At 39.3% G+C, this 21,832-nt stretch overlaps 1 protein-coding gene across 1 annotated transcript; it reads left to right on the top strand.

Moving 5' to 3' along the window:
* The first annotated feature begins 3,065 nt into the window (after positions 1–3,065).
* tacr1b (tachykinin receptor 1b) lies at positions 3,066–20,112 on the top strand. Its single transcript, XM_074689757.1, has 7 exons — positions 3,066–3,515; positions 5,049–5,224; positions 8,190–8,384; positions 14,982–15,132; positions 15,261–15,457; positions 15,636–15,732; positions 17,215–20,112. Exons 1-7 carry the CDS (start codon positions 3,288–3,290, stop codon positions 17,389–17,391), a joined length of 1,221 nt encoding a protein of 406 aa, XP_074545858.1. The 5' UTR covers positions 3,066–3,287; the 3' UTR covers positions 17,392–20,112.
* Positions 20,113–21,832: the final 1,720 nt, after the last annotated feature.

The following is a 21,832-nucleotide window of genomic DNA, read 5'->3' as shown; positions in this document are numbered from 1 at the left end:
CTGGTCCTTAGGTATGCTGTTCAGCATGTCCCTCACGTTCTCCGATGACCTTTACCTGCAGTTGGTTTTTCTTTCTCTCATTACTCTTTCTCTTGAAACGAAATACCACAACTCTTCCCAAAAATATCTCTGGATCCCTTTGATTGATAGTTTCCTGACCGGATGAGTTTGATGAATTGATGCACTTTCTATTAGTGAGCTCAGGAGTGTTGCTCATGATGAATGCAGCTCATTAGTGAACCACAACTTTTGGTAATTGTTCACCTGTGTCTTATAAAAAATGCCGGTCACAAACTCTCTCAGCCACTTAGTTCTGAATCCTCTTCTATCAAATCTCTTCCTCCCTCATTATTCAGTAATTCTTCTCACTCAGCCCTCCCGTTGCCTCGGCATGTTCCTGTCACCAAGTTCTCACTCTTTCATTTGGAATCTAAATTAGAGCAGGTGTTGAGGCAGGTAAATGAAGAGATGAAGAGGCCTCCTGTCACTCTCAGGTGAATTCAGCTTCCCCGACTTGTTAATGTCACACCGTCTCCTTGGCTTGCTCAGACCTGAGCCCCTCTACCTGCTCAGTGGAGTCACACATAGCAGCTGGCTGTGAGGGGAGCAGGTGACGGATGAGATTGAATTCCTGTGTTTCCCCCTGTGGTGTATAATGAGTCCATGTGATGTGACAGACGGACAGAGGAGATGAAGTTTGGCTGATAGTTTCACATTTTTTGGTTTTCATATCTATAGAGAGCTGTCATACCTTGATTGTGCCACCTTCAAACCTCATACTTACTCAGCCATCAATTCACAGCAGATGGAGATTAACCAATAATTGCTTTTAGATGAATGTCGGCTAATCTTCAACAAACATTTAGAGATCTAATGTATCACATGTGCTATCAGAAAAATCAATGAAAGCAGGATGATGGGCCTTCCTCCAAACAAGCTGAGGGTGAAAATCTTAATGTAATATTGATGCATTTTTTGTCTTAGAGATAATATGTTATATCAACACCCCACTTAGGAAAGAAGAAGTGTATTCATGCTCCTGCTACCCCAGACATCTGTGCTGATTTTTGCTGTAAAAAAAAAAAAAACATCTCATCCCTCTTTCTGCTCTTTTTTCATAAAATCTATCAGGCTTCCTTTAACAGGCAGAAACCTTGAGCAGAACAAGACTTATGTTAGATGGAAAACTACTGAGACCATAATAAGTTGAAAAAAAAGAGGAGATAGCTTTGTTTGCATTTGCAGGTCATGAACACGTTAATCTCACCATTCTTAATGTCATTCCTGTGGCTTCAATGCACAGAAAAAGGAATTATTTCCACAGTGTCTTCTTTTGCTCAGGTCATTTCTAAAGCAGTTAGCAAAATGTGGATTTAGAAGTGTTTTTATTGACAAAAGTGTGACTCTACCTTTCCAATGAGGGTTAATTTGATCTGACGCTGCTCGTTGTAGACCTACATGAGATGTTGGCTGTCATATGACAGAAGGTTTAGTCATCCTGCCACTTCAGGTAAGAACATCAAACCTCTAAATCAGCTGACAGACCATGACTTTTGTGAACCACAGAATGTTTTTGATTGAAACATGTTGACCTAAAAACTATAGATGTAACATATGGACATAGTGTCCATGACATCACCCCTTTGTTGGGGGTATGTTTCCTATCAATGAGACAGGGATTATATTAGAAATGCTGAACTAAACCTTGCTTCGTTTGAGTTCAGGTGATGTATGGAGGTGTGCTTTGAACCTCTTTTCAGACATCTATAAGGTGCCTACCTGTCGATCAAGTCTGCCATGTTTTTATGGGCAAAACTTGTTTAATAACTTCATAGAATAGCTTCATTAAATAAGTTTAAAAAAAATCCTCCCCCTGTTCAGTGTGAGCTGATATAGAGATTGTACAGGTAAAGTGTTTAATTCTGCTGTAAAGATAAGCTTTTTGAATGGGTGTGTATGTGGTTTCTGGTGTTAACTGCAGCCACCCTCTAGAGGACGCTCGGGGAACTGCAGGTTTTAGCACTACCGCATTAGCTAGATATTTTTTGATCTGAGGTTGCTGCTTGGCTTGGACATGTATCTCTACCGGGGGTCTATTATTTATGGTAGTCTGTTATATGAAAATAACACTCAGTCTCTAACCAATCAAAATTAGGGATCACAAATTATATATTTGCAAGTAATTTAAATTTCTGATTACTTTAAATATCAATGCTAAAAAAAAAAAAAAAAAAAAATTCAACAAATTCCAAAGGCTAACAAAAGCTTACAGGACTAACTAGCTTGCATTAATTCTACCATCATGAGCTGGCAAGAAAAGCTGGAAATGATAAGTTAACTTTTTTTGTTCTTTTTTTTAAATAACTATATTTTTGTTTTGAAAATAACTAAGACAGCAAAATGCAAAATTTGAATTAGTCATTGCTGTACATAAATAAATCATTTAAAGGATGGATTTATAACATTTTAAAAATGCAATATCTAGAGAAACATAAAGACTGAGGATTAAGTGCTCCTCAGGTACACTTCCTGTGCTAGACATGACTGTTCCAGTGAGTTTATTGAATTGTCCGGGAAGGAAATATTAGCTAAAAAAAAAAAAAAAAAAAAAAAAAAAGAAGAAATCACTATTCTATTATTAATGTAAGAAGTGACAGAATAGGTATTATAAACAATAAACTAAGGTTTAAAAGTCTTAAGAGTGAGTGATGAAGACACATAAAGCCTGTGGATGAATCATTATCTCTGATTAAAACAATATTGTTTGGTTTATAAATCACTTATTGATGTTCATATACTTGTCAGGGACATGAAAATCCATCACATTACACTGAGTATCTGATAATTCATCAGAATGACCCGCAGCCGTCATGCTAATCCCGCTAAAATGGTATCAAGAGGTTCAGATAAATTATGTTTGGTCTCAGGGTCACATGGAGTGATTTACAGGCGCTGATACCGGCCAGACGAGTCCGAGACTAATCATAGTGAAGGGGTGTGTGAGGGGGCAGTGAACCACAGGGGTGGGAGGTATTGGAGGGGGGGTTTAACAGCCAGCAGAACGAATGCCAGGCGAGCTGTGGTGTGCGTTATGGTGCGGTGACTCCTCCAGGAGCGCGCGTCTTCACGGTGCGTAAAGGCGGCTCCAGCGGAAATATGGAAAGTGCGCGTTTCACATTTTCTCCAGAGCCTCAACCTGTCCCTCCAGAGCGGAATACGTGCCTGTAACAAGACACGAAGCTATTTTTAACTACAAACAACTCGCCAAACAAGCGGATATCCAGAAGATGGACCCTCTGTACAACACCACCACCGATCTGATCCCCTTCAACGGGACCAATGCGTCCGTTAACGCCAGCGACGGCTACAACCAGTTCATCCAGCCGGTGTGGCAGATCACACTGTGGGCTGTGGCTTATTGCAGCATCGTGGCGGTGTCTGTGGTCGGAAACATAATTGTCATTTGGATTATTCTGGCGCACAAACGCATGAGGACCGTCACCAACTACTTTCTGGTAATGAGTTTTAGAAGACTGAGGCTTTGTTTGAGTAAAAAGTGAAACTTCCAAACTCATTCATCGAAGTTAAGTGAATCATTGTGTCATCTTAATTTCATCCATTCATAGTCTCTAATGAAAAGTACCTTTAGTTGACAACCGCGTTCATTCATTTACAAACACGGGCAGCTTGTTAGATATCCATCTTTAATTCAAACGCATTTTCAATTCATCAGCACACCAAATAAATAACAAGTATTGACTTTCTGCCACACATCTCAGCCAATTAAGTCAATTAATGCAATCACATCAACCCTCCTGACTCTTGCAGAAGAGCACACGCCTCTTCTTCACCATCTTGAAGAACACAGACAAAACACATATATGTAAACAGTCAAGGGGTTTGGTGTATTGGTATTTTCATCTCAGGAGCTCCAAGGTCACTTTGCGTCTAATTATTTGGCCTAAATTTGTGGAAACATTGACAAATGGTGTCTATTTTAAGCTTTTTTTCACATTAACAGCTCTTAAACTCAGAATTATCTGATTACAACAAAATATGAAAAGCATCAAATCATCTGACAACATCCAAGTAGCTGGAAAAAGATATCCTGTTTAAGATCCGTTAACCCATTCATCCTGACATCTGACCTTACACGTCTAAGGGTGTGTCTTTAAAAAAAATATCTCATGATAATAATGTGAAAGATTTATATTGTCTATGCAGAAGCAGCTCTTTGGATTGCATGGTATTGGTCACACATATCCAAAGTAAATGAGGTGTCTCTGGTAGATTTTTGCCTTGAATTCAGTCCCCTAGGCTGCTTTTCCTCCCTTATTTATGCCCTACTTTAAAAGTAAAATCATCTGTTTTATTTTGAGTTTTTTAAGAGTCTTAAAATGTCATATTTCTCTGTTTACCCACCAAAAAGCCAAAGAAAATATTAAAAAACCATTTAGAAAAGCTGTTCCCACTTGTTCTCTGCAGGCATTAATGTGGCTTTAGCATCCCCTTCATGATGCAGGGCGACGCCAAACATCTATGAACAGGATTAGCCGTGGATGTAGGATTGTTGTGACGTCGGATTTCTGCTGCAGGAGGCGGCTCAATCCTTTTGTTTCAGTCTGCAGAATCATATCTGAAGCAAGTACTTTAGTTTCTGCAGCGGCTGCAGCTTTGAGGCTCAGAACACTCCTGGTGGGTTAGTGTTGATAAGAGCTGAAACTTAAATTAATTCATTGAGCTTATTTGGCAGCTGTTTTATACTTCTCAAGGCTGCTTTGAGTTGTTTAATTAATTAAAGCTACGTGCTATAGAGAGCTTCTGCCAAAGAAATCAAAGAATTATGGTCATTTCAGCTGTACTTGGAGGATAATAGTTCAAAGGAAGCAGAAGATTTTAAGCTCTCTGAATGTTTTGTAGTTTAAACTTTTTTATTTTTTGCTCATAAAAGTATTCAGATAGAAGTAGAGGTGTAAAAACTTTAAGATCCCCTCCTGAGATGCCAACAAGTGAATTTAACAAATGTTATCTTTGTCTTCCTCCTGCAGGTGAACCTGGCCTTTGCAGAGGCCGGCATGGCAGCATTCAACACGGTGATCAACTTTGCATACGCCGTCCACAACGAGTGGTACTTTGGTTTGGTTTACTGTCGCTTCCACAACTTCTTTCCCATCGCCGCCATCTTCGCCAGCATTTACTCTATGACAGCCATCGCTCTGGACAGGTGTGTGTTCTGTTTATTATGAGAATATCAGTGTGAGTCTCAGCACAGGGCTGCCATCAAAATGAGAGAGTGCTCCTTGAGGCTGTGTGCAGACTATAGGAGGTCCACTCTGGTGCAGTATGGAGGAAACTTAATTTAAGACTCACTGTTTCCTCAGCCCTCACTTGTCTTGTATTCGCAGCTGTGAAAACAAAAGGAAAAGGGTCTGTCAAATAGCAGGTGATTGGACTCCGAAACAAGAAAAAATACAGGGGTTTTGAAAATCTGAAGTATCTAGTTGCATTAGTTGCTTTGACAGTTTGCTTGGTGACAGGATTGGAGCTCAGTAATGATTTACTGTTTTGCCCAACCGACAATGATTGTACCCTGAGTGTATCACCGTCATTTTCTACTTACAATAACAAATCTCTGTGTTACTACTGGAATTTTTCCCACTTATATGCTAGTAGACAACTTAAGAATAGAAAAGGATACAAAAGAATAGAACGTTACTGTCATTGTATCAAGAACAACAAAATTATAGTCACAGCAGCAATCAAGAAAACAAAATTAAGAAAGTGTATGACAGCTTGTCCATCATTGTCCAGTTCAGCCAGCCTCCACCTCCACAGGCTCCAGGACTGAGCTTCTTCAGCAGTCTGTTCAGTCTCTGTCTCCTGGATCCTGTCTTCTCACAGCAGGTGAAGCTCTTCCAACATGGCGTTGGTGTCTGATGTTAGCTCCGGTTAGCCATGTCTCTAAACAGCATGGTGCTACTCTGCCCTCTGGTATTCCCTTTGTTGCTGGGTTAGCACAGCTAGCTTGTCCATCTTATTGGAGATAGATCTTACGTTTCCAATAATGGGTGGAAAGACAGGTCCATGTCGTCACTTCTTAGCTCACACCTCAGAACCAGCATGTCACCTCCTTTTCTTCACCCTGTGGGAAATCATCAGGCCTTGCACCAGTTAGCATTGACATGCTACAGGCTGCTAACAGCCATGGTTACATGTAGGATCTCCAGACAAACACAGGAGAAAAAGTAGTAAAAATATCGCTGAAGCGACAAAAAGTTTGGTGTCCATGACCAACAAATGAGCCATACAAAGCAATGATCCACTCCAAATACAAAGATTACAAAAAAAGTGACGAAAAAAGTTACAAGAAACAGACAAAGAAGAGAGAGCTGCTGCAAAAGGCAGCCATAGCCAACAGGGCGGCACCTAGCAACTACCTACCTTATCTTAAACAAAAAAACTATACCTACTCTACCTAATCTTGAACAAAAAATTTGGTTTATAAAAACTAGTTTCCAGTTGGTTCCTGTCACATGACATCATCTGCTTCTTGCTCCTTTCGGGCGAAGACATGGTGGGTGCAAATTGTTCATGAAAGAGCCAATTTTCATAAATTTGTCATGATCCCCCCCCCCACAACATATTTATAATTATTTAATCATTCAAGTTTCTAGAGTAACCCTCCACCAAAAAATTGTACCTGGGATAATATTTTTTGTTCATGGGCTTATTTCTGTGAGTGGCAACAAAAAGTTGCCAGTGGGAACATAGCTAGTCGCTAACTAAAGGAAAACACTGCCGGCAGGATTACTCATAATTAACTTATGATGTTCAATTTTCTGGACACACAAGTACTTACCATAGCCAATGCCCACACCTACCGTCCCCCAAGAAACACCTTTTTTTATTTATTATGACCATGTTTATATTTTTTTGATAGCTGTGTTAGTATTATAATTATTATTATTTCTATATAATTATTTGGTGACCTAGTGACAAGCAGTGTGACCACCAACAACAATTGTTGCCAGTCATGAAAATCCTATTTTCCTCAAAACAAAGTACAAAATGGAAAAAAATAGATACATAACATGAATCAGAGGGACTCAAAAAACTATATGCCTTACAACTCTGAAAAAAATATGGGCATAGATGGATTAATGATGGGAACGGACAAATTATAGTTTGATTTAAACAATCTACATAGAGGAAGCAGCACATGGTTTTCGTAAGCTGATTCTTTGAAGTGTTCAACCCCTGATTTGAGGTACAACTTACGTCACTGCTAGCATATTGATGTTAATTAGGTTTTACTTGTAGCTACGTGGTTACAGTCACGTTCACCACAAAAGTAAAGGAAAGGAACACAGAAAGGAACACTCCATAGATCTCACCTACTTAACACGTACCAGTGCTTTGTCAAATGAGGTGAGTACCTTGAGAGTGCAGTTGCTATGCTACGTTTTGTTAGCATGAGAGCTAGTACAGCATCAATAACTGCTAATACTCCTTCTGTTTTGTGGCTGTGACCCACTTTTCCTTCTTTGCCTCTTCTTAAAGCATACAATTGAAGGTTACATCACTCATGTCTTGTGCTTTAGCTCACTCCCTTATACAACAGGAAATAATCATGGTTTCTGCTTCTTTTGCCATCCATGTGGAAAGGGCAGAAAGTGACGTCTCTTGCAGAGGGTGTTCAGTATTAATCTGTAGCCTGTGTAAAAAAAAGTGGGAGAATTGTGTCTTAGTTCAAGAAACTTAACGATAGTTTTTCTCACTTGTTGCTGTTATTGATATCTTCAAATGAGACTGGACACCTGTAGTTTAAAGTTTTGGCTGTATACACTTCTTTTCATATACTGTACAGTCGTTAAAACACTGAACAATGTTGTATGTAATTTTTTATAAAAGGTGTCCCTTACCTTGTTTAATTTAATTTCATACTGCTTTGAGATGATGAGGAGTCAAGTGGCTGCTTTGAAGAAAAGAAAAAAAAAACAATCCTGTAAAATGAGACACTGCGTCTCATGAGACTGTGCTGTAATGAAATCAGATGTAACGCTGACGATCTGCAGTTAGGACGCAGAAGCATGAAAGTGTAACTGAGCATGCTGAGACAGGTAAGAGAGGTTTATCTTAAAGCAATCCTACAGTTAATGACTCCAACTGGTCGTGTCTTCCTCCTCCAGATACATGGCCATCATCCACCCCCTGCAGCAGAGACTGACCTCCACAGAGACCCGTGTGGTTATCGCTGTGATCTGGATGCTGGCTTTGATCCTCGCCTTCCCTCAGTACTACTTCTCCTCCACCGCCCTGCTGCCTGGACGCACCGTCTGCTACATCGACTGGCCTGAATACACCACTGTGGAGATTAAGAAGATGTGAGTGACACAATATGTGGCCCGATCAGTGGATCTGTGGTTCTCTATCACAATGTTTAAAATGTTTCCTCCTCAGAGACAGAGATTAGAAATCCAATTAAGCTCTCATGTTGTTTCTGCCGCTGAGGGACAGCAGACACGCGCCCACAACACTGAAAAAGCATCTCATTATAAATTGAACTTCTGCATCCAGCAGACGGTGAGCAGAACAGCATCAGTGCTGAGCCCTGTGTCTGGCTGAGAGAAGATTGAGTTTCAGATCTGATTTAGGGGTTCCTTGGAGACGTGTTTGAGTACGCATCTGATAAATCTTCAATTATATGAACCAGTTGGACTCTTTTATGTCTCAGTGTAAGGTGCAGGAGGTTTAGTGTTGAGATAAGTGATGACCATAACGTCAAAGTTACAGCAAATAATACCAAAAAAGGAGATGAAAGGCACTAAAAAGCACTTTGGAGCAGGGGTTAAAGCAAAGTTGGCAAATTTGTCTCTACATAACTTTTCTATTTTTCTTTCAAAACAGAAACTGCAGAAAAATAAACATGGCTGAAGTTTTATTGGTTCTAACTGATCACTGGTTTCAATTCTAAGATTTTTAGAGTGTAGAAAATTAATGAATATTACAAGAAGAAATTTTTGCTTGCTCTTATTTTTGAGCCGTTTAGACTCTTAGATTAATAGGTTAACTATGAGAAATTAATTTTACTTAATTTTCATTAAACATCACTACCTTTTTTATTTGAATGAGTAAACAAAGAATCTAATAACACTACATTTTATAAACTTGAAAGCTGGTGACTCATCAATGGAAAAAGAGTTTAATATCTTCCTTATAAATTAATCCACTGCTCAGCAACTTTCCTCCTCCTTTATCTCCCCTCCTTTAGTTTCTCCTCTTTTTCATCTCTTCTTTTTCTTTTTGTCAGATCTCAGTCTGAGGAGAAGCTCTATGAACTTGTTTCTAACAAAAATCTATTTGAACTATTTGTAAACAGGATTATTTTACCTCAATAGAAACACAAAGACTGTGTGTTCTGTACCTGAGAGAGGATGTTACTTCAGCTGTGGCTGAGCAATTCTTTTTTTTTTTCTATGAACAGGAGTCTACAGCTCATCAGAGACACAACGATCCCTCAAATTACACCCTGTTGAAATGAGTGTTATAATGGTTGTGCTTTCCCCATGTAGAGCAGCTTTCATTTTTAACCGACATTAGCCAAACTTTAAAGCAGTAATTAAATAACCATCGCTGTCAGGTACCAAGAAGCAGAAGTGAAAGTTAGGCATCTTATTGATTCATGAATAAATTTGTTGGTTCTTTCCAGAACAAATCATATCTCAATACCCAGCCCTAAACATGCCTCCAAAGTTTCAGCTCCCTGCAGTTTGCTCCTGTTTTGTGTCTCACCTTGAAAATGAGCTGTCTGCATCTCCACTCTCTGCTGCTCAGATCTGTGTGCTCTCATTCTGTCCACATCTGTTCCACTGATGTGTTAGATGATGAGATGATTGTGAGGGCAACACTCTCATCAGAGAACTGTCTATTTATGATGCATGTAACTCAGATTTCACAGATAAAAGCCATTTTACATCCTGGAGCATGCTGACAAGAGCAGCTTGTTTAAATAAAAGAAGGAAAAGAAAGGCAAATTTATTTCTGTGCAACATTTTTCAACAACAAGGAAAATCAAAGTGCTTCACACTAGGCATAAAAACAATAATTACAAATGTCAACAAAACACTTTGGAAGAAATTATTTCACTTCAAGCAAAGATGGTAAATGGTAAATGGACTTGAGCTTATATAGCGCTTTTCTAGTCATGGATCACTCAAAGCTGCTGTACACCACAGGCCACACTTACCCATCCACACCCATTTGCTCTCACATTCACACACTGATGGATCCAATCTTTGCTATGACAGCTATCCATCAGTACATCTAACACAGTCGCGCCCTTTCATACCCACACACCACTGACGCAGCAGTGGGAGCAACTAGGGTTAAGTGTCTTGCCCAAGGACACATCGCCATGTGTCGCCCAGAGCTGGGCTTGAACCTGCAACCTTCCGATTACCGACCAAGCGCATTCTCCAACTGCGCCACTGACGCCCCCAAAAGACAGGATAAAATAGTCACAACCAAATGATGATTTATGTTAAAACAGATTTTCAAATTCCAAGAGTTGTGTGATAAAACATATATTAAATGATTTATTGTAATATTCTGATTAAAATATGGCTATAAAAAGTAGGGCTGTCAATTAGATTAATTAATCACACTGCAAATTAATGCATTGAAAAAATTAAAGCGATTAACTCATTGGCTGCCAGCCATTTCCAGAGCATCTTGAACGATCTTTCAAGACCCAAATAATCTTGTTTTCTCTGACTATGTGAACACCAAAACTACCTAAGAAGAGTGGACACTCTTCTTTTACGTGTCTCTTACTGTTTTTCATCTAAAAAACAGACAAAACATACTTTTTTTATCGCATTCATCTTGGGGTGCCTCTGTCATCTCACATCCTCTTCTCATATCTCATATCTCTCATCCAAACAGCACACTGCTCTCACTCACAGTAATTTACGAGCATGATTTTGATTGATTTCAACTGAAAAGCATAATTCACTTCTATAGACGCAGTAAATAGTTGTAATCCATTCTATAGACGTCAATGGTAGCGAACACAGACATTTTCATATTGGTAGTTGAAAAAAAATGTGGCTTTACAAATCTTCACTTCTTCGTGTTTTCATCTGACAAGTCATTCACTACAATTTTGTGATGTCCCCAAATTCAAATTCTTCAATTTAGGACCTTAAGCAGATATGAGATTAAAATGCGATTGATTAGATTAATTAATTATGAATCCTGTAATTAATTCATTTTTTTTAAATTGCCTGATAGAGAGTTTTAGCTGACTTGAATTTGTTTGGATATTTGGAACATAAAAACTGAATGCTGTCTCTCCATGTTTGATTCAGACTCTGTGGACAAAAAGTTGACCTGTCTGTGTCTATTACCTCCCAGAGATTTAGTGCTCGAGTATTTTTTTCTAATCTTTCTACAGAAGTTTAATGGTATTAGACAATGGTACAGCAGAGGTCAAGCAGACTGATTTAACCTCTCATGGCCACAACAATAGTCATGTCAAAGCTGAATTAACAGGCTTTATGAATAAATTCTTGAAGCATTATCCATCACAGTTAAATTTGACTCATATTTATTGGTGCAAAAAAGAGCCATTTGTACCATAAATTAATGCGTAATAGCTCATTAAAAACCATGCTACCAGCAGCAGCTCACAGATACGTTGTTGGCTCTGCAGCACGGTTTGTGGTGCGTTTAATTAGAGGATAACATTCGTCTCACGAGCACAGGTTAGGTGAACGTAATCTAGTGAAGCAGGTGTTTGCTCTAATCCTGTGCTTCCAGGCTTTATGCTAAGCTAAGCTCACTATTTCCCCCTCTGTACGTCACTCTGATGTTTGATTGTTGTGTTTCTTCTTACATTCGTCTAATAATTGAAGGGAAACTCTGATTCCACTCCGATTTGGTTAACGTTGAGTAAAGTGAAGCTCGTGTTGAAGAAGTTCTGCTGCATCAGTAATCGGTAAACCACCACAGGAAGCTGGAATCTGCAGCATTATCCCATGACTGGCATGTTCATCCTGCAGCAGCAACACCTCCTTGTTGTTAATACATTCTGATCTCTCGCCTCACGTACCGGACGAACTACCTGCTTCCTGCGGGCCGCTGCAGTCTGACTGCACCAGTGTCATAATCACTTCCTGTGGGATTAATTTAGTAAATGAAAAAACACAGCCTGCAGCTGAAACGACTCTTGTTCAGGTGCTGAATCTGACCGTGAGGATCATTTTCACGCCTGGTTGATTTCTTCTGGAAATATCTGTGCAGCTAAAAGAGGGAAAAGGGGCGTTTGATGAATTTGCGTCCAATTTTAATATCCCATCATCACCACCCCTGACTGCCCCCGCCCAGCTGCTCTGCAGACTGGAGCATCTCTTATTTAGTGCTCTTCATTTCATCCTGCTGAGATATTTACAAGGAGATGAGGATCACTTCCATGTTGGTGTGTTTTCAAGTGTGTGTGTGTGTGTGTGTGTGTGTGTGTGTGTGTGTGTGTGTGTGTGTGTGTGTGTGCATATATGAATGTTAACATGTTGTGTATGATTGATGGAGGGCAGGCGTCAGACAGCTCTCTGTGAGAGTGGAATTATTCACAGAGGCTGCAAACCAAATATTATAAGAGCGCTGTCTACTTGGCGCTATGACAGATTTTACCCTGAAAGCAAACAGCTCTAAAGCAATTAAACACAAATCACATTTAATCATCTTCAAGTGGTTGTAAATGAAAAACTGGTCCATACACTTAGAGATATTTAAACAGGAAAAAAATTACTAATTTTAGTTAGTGTCAGTTAGTCAATACTTCAAACCATCCAGATCATCAAATGTTGGCATTACTCTACATCTAATTCTTAACATAAAACTCAAAATCTCAACTCACATTGAACAAATTATTTAATTCCACTGAGTAGCATGGAGAAAAGTTTGCAAGAGTGATTTTGTGACAGGAGGGGAGGAAGAAAACCAGATGAAAAATCTTCTAAGTGCATATTTTAAGCAAATGATCTAAAACTGTGGCTCTAACTTTGGACCATTGCATTAAATGTCACAGTTCTACCTCCTCAGATGCTCTTGTATTACCGACCTGCTTCCAAAAAAAGCAAGTTGCAGTTGTGGTTACTCAAGACATTTGACTCATTTTCAATCACTGTGTGCAATTGTCTCCGCATGTTGTGATATTTTTTCAGCTGTTTTTTCAGGGATTACATTTTGGAGGTGATCTGGATCACTGTCTGGATCCAAGACTTTTTTTAAAGACTTCTTTATCATTGTTAGACAGGGCCAGTTTCACCATATGTGTATATAACTCTACGATAAATGGTCAGATTGCTTTGCAATCTTTTATTTAAACAAGACAAGGTCACCATAATTTCTGACAGATGTTTAAGTACGATCCAGATCCTTGCAATGTTCTGGATACCAAGATCTGGAATATGAAATATGTGCTGGGTCATCATATTTTTCAACACTGTCAGGTAACAAATTATCGTAAAAACCTGCAACTAACACCAAATTGTAGCAGACAGTCTGCTGAAAGGGAGTATAACATTAAAGTAAGACTAAAGTGCTGCATGACAATCACAATATGCTTGGCGGACATCTGCGCACTTTGAGTGTGTTTCTAGTTTAACGATGTTTACCTGAGTCACACTCAGTTGTATCCGTCTACCCATGGTGCGAACTGTTTCTGCTACAGACTTCGCCCACCAATACATGACCAGCACAGGATCCAAATAAGATAATTGATTGGTACAGAATCCACCCATCATTGCGTGATCAGTTTGGGATATGCCTACCAATATGTGATGAGTTTAGGGTCTGGGATAAGAAACTGATTGGTACGGGGTCCACCTTCCAACACATGATTGGAGCTGAATCTGGAATAAGATATTACTGCCACAAGATCCACCTACCAGTATGGGATCTGGGATAAGAAACGGTTCCATACAGGATCTGTCTACCAATAAATGATCAGTACGATATCCGCTTACCAATACGTGATCTGTACATCATCCCCCTACCAATTTGAAATCGGTAAAGGATCAAAATAAAGAATTGATATTCACAGGATCCACTTATCCATACTTTGTTGGTACAGGATCTAAAATCTGAATCTGGAATTGATCACAGGATCCGCCTACCAAAACTTGATCCATATGGAAGCGCCTACTAATATGTGAAGGCTAAGGAATCCTTCTTGTCACATGAGTTGTTCTTAGCAAAGATAGTAAAAGAGAAAGATGTCTTATCCCACTGCGCAATGCAATGTTGAAAGATGTACATTTAACGTAATTTTTGATGTCCAAATCAGGTCTCCTGAAAACTCAGCTGTAAAACATGCCCAAAGACGTCACCAATGAATTTAAGAGTCACTGATCAACCACTCTTTGGGTGCAAGAAGAATATAAAGACTACTGAACGGATCTAGATCAAGGATTGATGAAAGGACAGATGCATTTTTGTCAAATCAATTAAAAACAAATTACTTCAAGATCCTTGTAAGAATACTTAGAGAGAAGGGAGAAATTAAAAACCAAACCAAGTCAAAACTCATCCTGACAAACCCAGTCTGCCACAAAATCTTCACCCCAACCTTATTCAACCCAGCTCCCGTTTTAAAAAAGTTTCTGTCGTGTGTCGGGGAGCTGATGTGAGAACGTAGCCGGAAACATTTGGTTAAACCCACCACAAGCAGGTGGGCGGAGGTGATGATGTTTATATCATGTGACTGATGCTGGCCCAGAAGAGTGACAGGATGAGTAAAAGCAGCTGAGGTCGAAGAGGGAGAATCATTTCCAGAGATCCACACGTTTATACAGAGTATGGATGTTAAATATCTGTAATCATAGCGTCTTTCATGATGTTGAGCCTGACAGCATCACAAGGAGAGATCTGAAATCACATGAAAACCTTCCACATCTTGATCTCTGTCTCCTGTTTCCTAGATACTACGTGTGTGTGACCCTCCTGATCTACTTCCTGCCCCTCTGCATCATGGGATGTGCGTACACAACTGTCGGAGTCACCCTGTGGGCGAGTGAGATTCCTGGAGACTCGTCTGAACACTACAAAGAGCAGCTTACGGCTAAACGCAAGGTGAAGCTCTCCCACAGGCTTTAGTTCGCCCCTTTCAGGAAGCACTCTGATTTATTTGATGCTCTTTTAATCCTCCTCTGAAAGCCCCAAAAAACTTAGCAGATTATTTTTCTGTTTTTCTGTGCCAGGTGGTGAAGATGATGATAGTGGTGGTGTGTACTTTCGCTGTCTGCTGGCTGCCCTATCACATCTACTTCCTGCTCCATCAGTTCTTCCCTGATTGGTTCGAGCAGCTCTACATCCAGCAGGTTTATCTGGCCATCATGTGGCTTGCTATGAGCTCCACCATGTACAACCCCATCATCTACTACTGTCTCAACAGCAGGTAAAATGCAGCATTTTGGCGTTTCACAGCTTTAATGACAATCTGCCGTCAGAGTAGGGGTTAATCAGGCTCTAATACCAGTTTCAGTCCGTTCCTGTGAGATGTAATCTATGTTGATGTCAGTAATCCTGTCTTGAAGGTTAATCCTCCTGTAATGTAATACGTGATTCATCGACAGGTTCAGGGCTGGATTCCAGCAGGTGTTTTGTTGCTGTGCTCCAACCGTCAGCAAGGACGAGCTGGAGCTGAAGTCTCCACGGTACCTTCAAACCCAGGTTCAGACCACGCTTTCTCTTTCCAAGCTTCAGGGGAATATTCAGTTTCATCTTTCTTCACCAGATTTAAGTAGATAGTACGAAGACATCTGTGGCTGGTGCCTTTTCGCCTGCACAGGTGTCCAGGAGAATCCTCTCAGACTGTTTAGCTCTTGACTTGTCTCGTTTGTTTACAAAAAGTAGCTGCAAAAAAACAACATTTGGGATAATATTTTTGTTCTCTGCCTACTTTTTGGGCTCAACTAGAGAAATCAATATGAATCAAAACTCTTGGCAAGAAGTTGTTTACATCTGGGAATAATTTCGAGGCACCAAGTTTGTGGTAATCCTGGTGAAGTCTCACAGGGAAAGCTCACAGAAACACACAGAGTCAGAAAGTTTATTATTCAGAGTTGCTTAGTTGACCAATCTCCTCCATCATGAACTTAGCATTGGTCTGGATTTCCATCGGGACTCTGATTTGGAGACTTTTAGAGGTTGAGAGTGTGCCACATGCTCCTACACTAGAAAAAAATGATATCTTATCAAGTGTTTTTGTCTTATTTTTAGTAGAAAATGTCTTTTTGGACTTGTTATGAGCCACATTCACCTGACCAGTCCAGAAAAGTGTCTTATTTTTAGTTATTTGAAGACAAAAATTAGGTCTGAATTACTTGTAACAAGAAAAAAAAATCTGCCAATGGAACAAGAAATAAGTTATTTTTATTAAGACACTATCCTAGTTTTAAGCAAATTTTTGAGCAAATTTCTCTTGTTCCATTGGCAGATTTTTTTTGGTCTTGTTAAAAGCAATTCAGACCTCATTAATGTCTTTAAACATCTCAGACAATTTTTCTGGCCTGATAAGTTGAATGTGGCTCATAATAACTACAAGAAGTCAATTTTTACTTGAAATAAGACAAAAACACTTGATAAGATTGTTTTTGATTAGTTTTTTGCAGTGTAGAGACTTCTATGCCCTTTCCATTCAAAGCTAGACCAGAGAGAAAGAAAAAACTAACGTGTACAAGCAGATCAGATGTGAACTAACCACCGTTATTTTCTTGCTATTTTTATTATTATATATTTTTTTACCCAAGTATTTAATTACTTGTTATATTCCCGATGTTTTGACAATATTAGTTATCTAAAAAACATGAAAAATATGTGTCTGTAATATGGGTCTGTGTGCTTTTCAAATTCAATCTAAAAATTTTAATTCAGTTTCCAGTGGCACAAATCTCAGCGGGATAGTCAAGCATTGAAATATGGTGGGAAAGAAGGAAATTTGTTGTAAAAAATCAAAACTAAACAAGTGTGTCCATCTTATTTGCAGTAAAAGTTGGTAGATTCATCTGACAAATCCTGTAAAACATCTTATTTTAAGATATTCAAAGACAAAAAGCTCTCAAATTTTTATTTTTAAGACTGTTTGATAAGTGAAAAAAGGGTTTTGAGGTGTTTTTGTGCCTTTATGTCTAACTAAAGTGTTCCTGCGTCTAGGTGAGCATCTATCGAGCCAGCCGGATGGAGACGGTCGTGTCTACGTCAGTTCCTCCGGTGACCTCAGAGCCAAGCAGGACCGAGCTGCCATCTTTCAGCTCACACGTTGAGCCTCACGTGACGTCCAATGGCTCGGACTCTGTGAAGTTCACCAACAGTCCCAGCAGTCCTCAGTAGAGAAAACACAACGTGTGTGAGGATTGTGTGTGTGACGGGCAGCGACTCAAAGCCGCCATGGACTCTCTCTGAGTCTGCTGGGGAGGGTTGAGTTTAGAGGCTCTGAGAACGGTGAGGAGCTGATGACAGGCGTTGTGTGTTCTGATCAGACAGGTGAATGAGTGTACGCTGCGTGGATTCCTGATTCAACAGAGTGTGAGGAACCAGAGCATTTCTCCAAGGAGTTCATCTTGTGGTACTATCGCTCAAGATTTCTGTCACCACCTTCAAGGCCTACTCTCAATTTCTCCAAGAGTTTCTGAAGATCGTCATGTTGAAAACCAGTACAAAGGTAGTCCAGCATTCTAAAACCACACCTCATTTTGACAGTCTTTTGATTGGAGAGTCTTCAGAGAACAACAGTTTGGAATCAGTGCTGTAGTTTTTTTGTTTCAGTCTGCAGGAGCAAAACAGGCTGCAATGACTGAAACCTTAAATCACGTTATCGTTATTTATTGACTTAAAAACGTTTAAAACCCTCAAAAAGGCAAAATGTGGAAAAGCTCAGGAAAGTAAACACACTAAAAACACATCAGACGGATAAAGATGAATGCCTAAAATTTTTGTCATAGTCCTGGCACACATTAAGATACAAGTCAGAAATGAATGAAAATAACGAGTATCCTTTATACCCTCTTGTATCCATGTATTACTCGTATACTTTAAGTGTCTGACAGTATTACAGAAAGGGACCAGACTAGACAAATTAGGTACTTTCAAAGGAACCGACCGAATTCTGTCTAAAGTACCGGGTAGTGATTCACTTAGATTAAAAAGGTATCATGTTTAGGTACCTAAATGCATCCTTGTAACTGTGAGGGAGTGGAAGAGTAGGCGATTTTCCATGCTGGACATGAACACAGCATCAAAAGGTATTATATTGAAGAATAAATATTTTAAATTGAAGGAATTCATATTTTATTATTAAACAAATTGATATTTTTCACCAAATAAAAACACAAAAGTACTGAAAATTGGTACCGTTGAGTACCGATACCAATGGCCAGGTACTGGGCATCAGTACCGTATCGTTTCAGATGTGAAAGGATGATTCATCCGAGTTGACCCATCCCTAGTCCAGGCAGAGACCAGAAACAGGCATCAGATTTCTCTCCTCTAGGCTGACAATTTAGTGTGATCACTGAAGTTCCTGCTCAGATGTTTGAGGTGGTTTTCAGTCAGTCCGCTCACATCTTCAAGCTGAAATTAAAGAGTGATAAGATAAAATCTTAAACCCTTCCTGCTGGTAGGATATGGAGCTGAAAATTATAGCACAGCTGATCTGGATAGATAAATGCACCAGCTGTTTCTGGCTTTAAAAGATGTGGGGAAAGAGCTGCAGCAATGGAACCAGTGACGGCCTCTCACACTTACACCATTGAGCCAAACTGATGCTGAAAAAACCACCTCCCCTTTCTGAAGGATCCTTTCTGTAGAAGATGATATCTGAGTCTGTGAGGGACAAAAACAAAAAGTTTCAGAAGACCATCTTCCTCTGCATGTTCACTTCCTGTAACTAAGTCTCAGCCATCACAGCCTGAGCTGCTGCTGCAGGGGGAAGTGATGAACAGGACTGATTCCTAAACAGAAGTGTGTCTGAGTCCTTTAGGTTACATGGAAACCAGGTCCTGGGTTTTGAGGGTTCCCCTGACATGTTAGATAAATTTCAGAGTTGTTGGTCGACCTCACACTCACTGGTTTCATTCTTCAACATGTTTGCGGCTCCGTCACTTGACTGCTGGCGTTCTCCGTCCGGTTTTGGAAAGCACCAACCTCTGCTTCCCTTCGGCAACAGAGTCATGTCAAGATGAGTTTGTGACGCTGTGTTTTTGTTGTGTGTGTGTGGAAACAGGCCCATGAATTGTGTGTGTGTGGGGGTGTGTGTGTGTGTACAGCACCTGTTGGACAGGATTAGCCCCTTGTTTTGACAATGCGTGGAGCCTGGTTCAGTGTGCAGCAGCCGGGTCACAGGGCGGCTAAATATAGAGAACGTGATGGGGGGAGAAAGGAGACACGATGGAGGGATTGATGAAGAGCTGAAGGAGAGAAAAGGAAAACAGTGACCCCAGAGAGAGGACTGCATACTGAAACCTATCTGTTTGGAGTCTGAGTGAGGAGGGACGTCACGGGGGAGGAATGAAGCTATTTAAACCTTGCAGACAACAGCTGCACCGCCACACAAAGTGCAACAAAGTCCACATACTGCAGCTCTACCTGTTTGAATTCAGGATGTGTGCGGACCAAATACAAACGTTGATCAGTGTCATCTGACATTGGAGTATGGGGTTCAATGCGTCAGTGTTGTTACATTGTCTTTAAAATGTATTCATATAAAACTCTTCTCTGTGGAGTATTTTGATTCTGATGTAAAAAATCTTGTTATTCCAAATCATTTAATACGTATAAAATAACTTTGGTTGGGTGAAAAGTTTGTGTTAATATATATCAAAGAAAAGTGTGTAGATATTCAATTTTACTGAGCTTTGTGTGTCAGAAAGCTTCTGTAGTATTAATGCATGCCCTTAAAGAGCCTGAAAGCTTTAAAAACATCTGATTAACTGAAGGGTTAATATCTGTGAAAGCTCTAAACGATCTGCACTCGTGGATTTGTTGTGCTTCATCATTTTTTACAAACTGTGGGGTAGAACGTGTTTTTGTTCTGACGTTAATAAATCTGTTGTTAATCCATCACAGAGGCAGCAAATGGTTATTTACCTGAGTGGGATGGATGCACAAAAATTAAACATGAATCTGACAAAACTGTCAAAACCGCACAAAACTAAAACAAGATAAGGAATATAGATCAACAAAAGGGACCATCAGATGCAGTATATATCTGATAAAGATCCAACTGATGATAAATTGACAAATGATACAGACAAATAGTGTCAAACAAGATGATTAGAAGCAAGATAATCCTAAATACAGCTTTAAAAAAGGAGATATGTTAAAACAGGATTTTAAAAAATCAATGGATCAAAAACACCAACATTAAGATACAAGGCCAACAAAAGCAAGGTAAAATGTGCCATCAGTGTAAACAAGATGGGTTAAAATTGACCAAATATACCAAAAAGATACTCAGAAACAAGATATAAAACCATCAGTACTATAAAGAGAGAAAAGAGACCAGGTAAGATCCATAAATGCCTCCAGTGATGAATGGAAAAAAGATACAGACAAGTAGCTTTGAACAAGATAGGACCAAGATAATAATCTTAAATACCATCTCTAAAAAATGAGATATTTGAAAATAATATATTTGACAACGAGATAGAACTTAAAAAGTGCACAAACATTAGGGTTTAACAGGTTTAACAAAAGCAAAAAAAAAAAGTGCTATGAGTTTAAACAACATTAAATACACCAACAAGATGAATGGAAATGATACAGACCAACAGTGTCAAACAAGATAAAATCAAAATACCATCAACATCAAGCTCAAAACATTCAAATAAAAGAGCTAAATAAAAACAAGATCAAACTTTGTAAGAAGATTTTTTTAAAACAAGATATGGCCTATCTCTAAACCTTGACATAAATATGTATCTCATTTTTAATATGTCTTTTTTTTTTTTTACACAAGATGTGACATATTTGCAAAAATTTTGATATGTCACGCCTTGTTTTAATAAACAAGAGATATATTATTGAATGAGAATATCAAGAAACAAGGTTAGTATGAAAAAGCTGAAGTAAAAAATGGGAACAGTTTAAACAAGATTCTAGAGAACAAAATGTGATTCAGCAACTAAAAAAAGTGACAAAGATTTTCCAGTTTTTCTCAGTGCTTGGTGTTTCTGTGAGTGCTCATCATCATTTGAAGATGCTGTTTGACCTTTCTATATGTGTCTCTAACATCAGATTTGTGTCTTGATCTGATATTCTCGTCAGAGCTCTCTAATCCTCCACTGATGATATGATCGACCTTGTAAGAAATAACAGAACACACAGAAACAGATGCTGCATGTGTGCAAAAATCACGTCTCCACAGCTCCATCTAGTGTTCAATCTATGAACTCAACATGCTTAAATAAAGTCAGAACAAGACAGTTTTCACAGAAACCCTGGGAGTATTCACTCTGTTGCTCCTTTATTTCAGGAGAGAGAAACCTTCAGCTGTTTTTGTGGTCTCAGGGATGAAGACCCCAGATAGATCCTCTCCCTCCAAACAGGAAGGCTTTTAGACTAAACTAGTCCAGACTCAAGTCCTTTAGGGATGTAAGTGCAGAATTTTTATAACAGAAAGTTTGCATCTAAAGGTTCAAAATTTAAGAAAATGGTGGGAAACAGAATCTCGTTGAGAAAAGATGCGTTCACTGAATTCACCGTAAAAATGTCAATAAGTTTTAGAGCTTCCAATGATCACTGTTAAACCAGTAGTCCATTAATGAAAAACCTT

This window comes from Halichoeres trimaculatus, unplaced genomic scaffold (assembly GCF_033239565.1).
Source record: "Halichoeres trimaculatus isolate MK-OKI-2021-1 unplaced genomic scaffold, fHalTri1.1 fHalTri1_scaffold_16, whole genome shotgun sequence".
Taxonomy (NCBI): domain Eukaryota; kingdom Metazoa; phylum Chordata; class Actinopteri; order Labriformes; family Labridae; genus Halichoeres; species Halichoeres trimaculatus.
The sequence above is the reverse complement of the archived record's forward strand: the minus strand, read 5'-3'. Positions and strand labels throughout refer to the sequence as shown.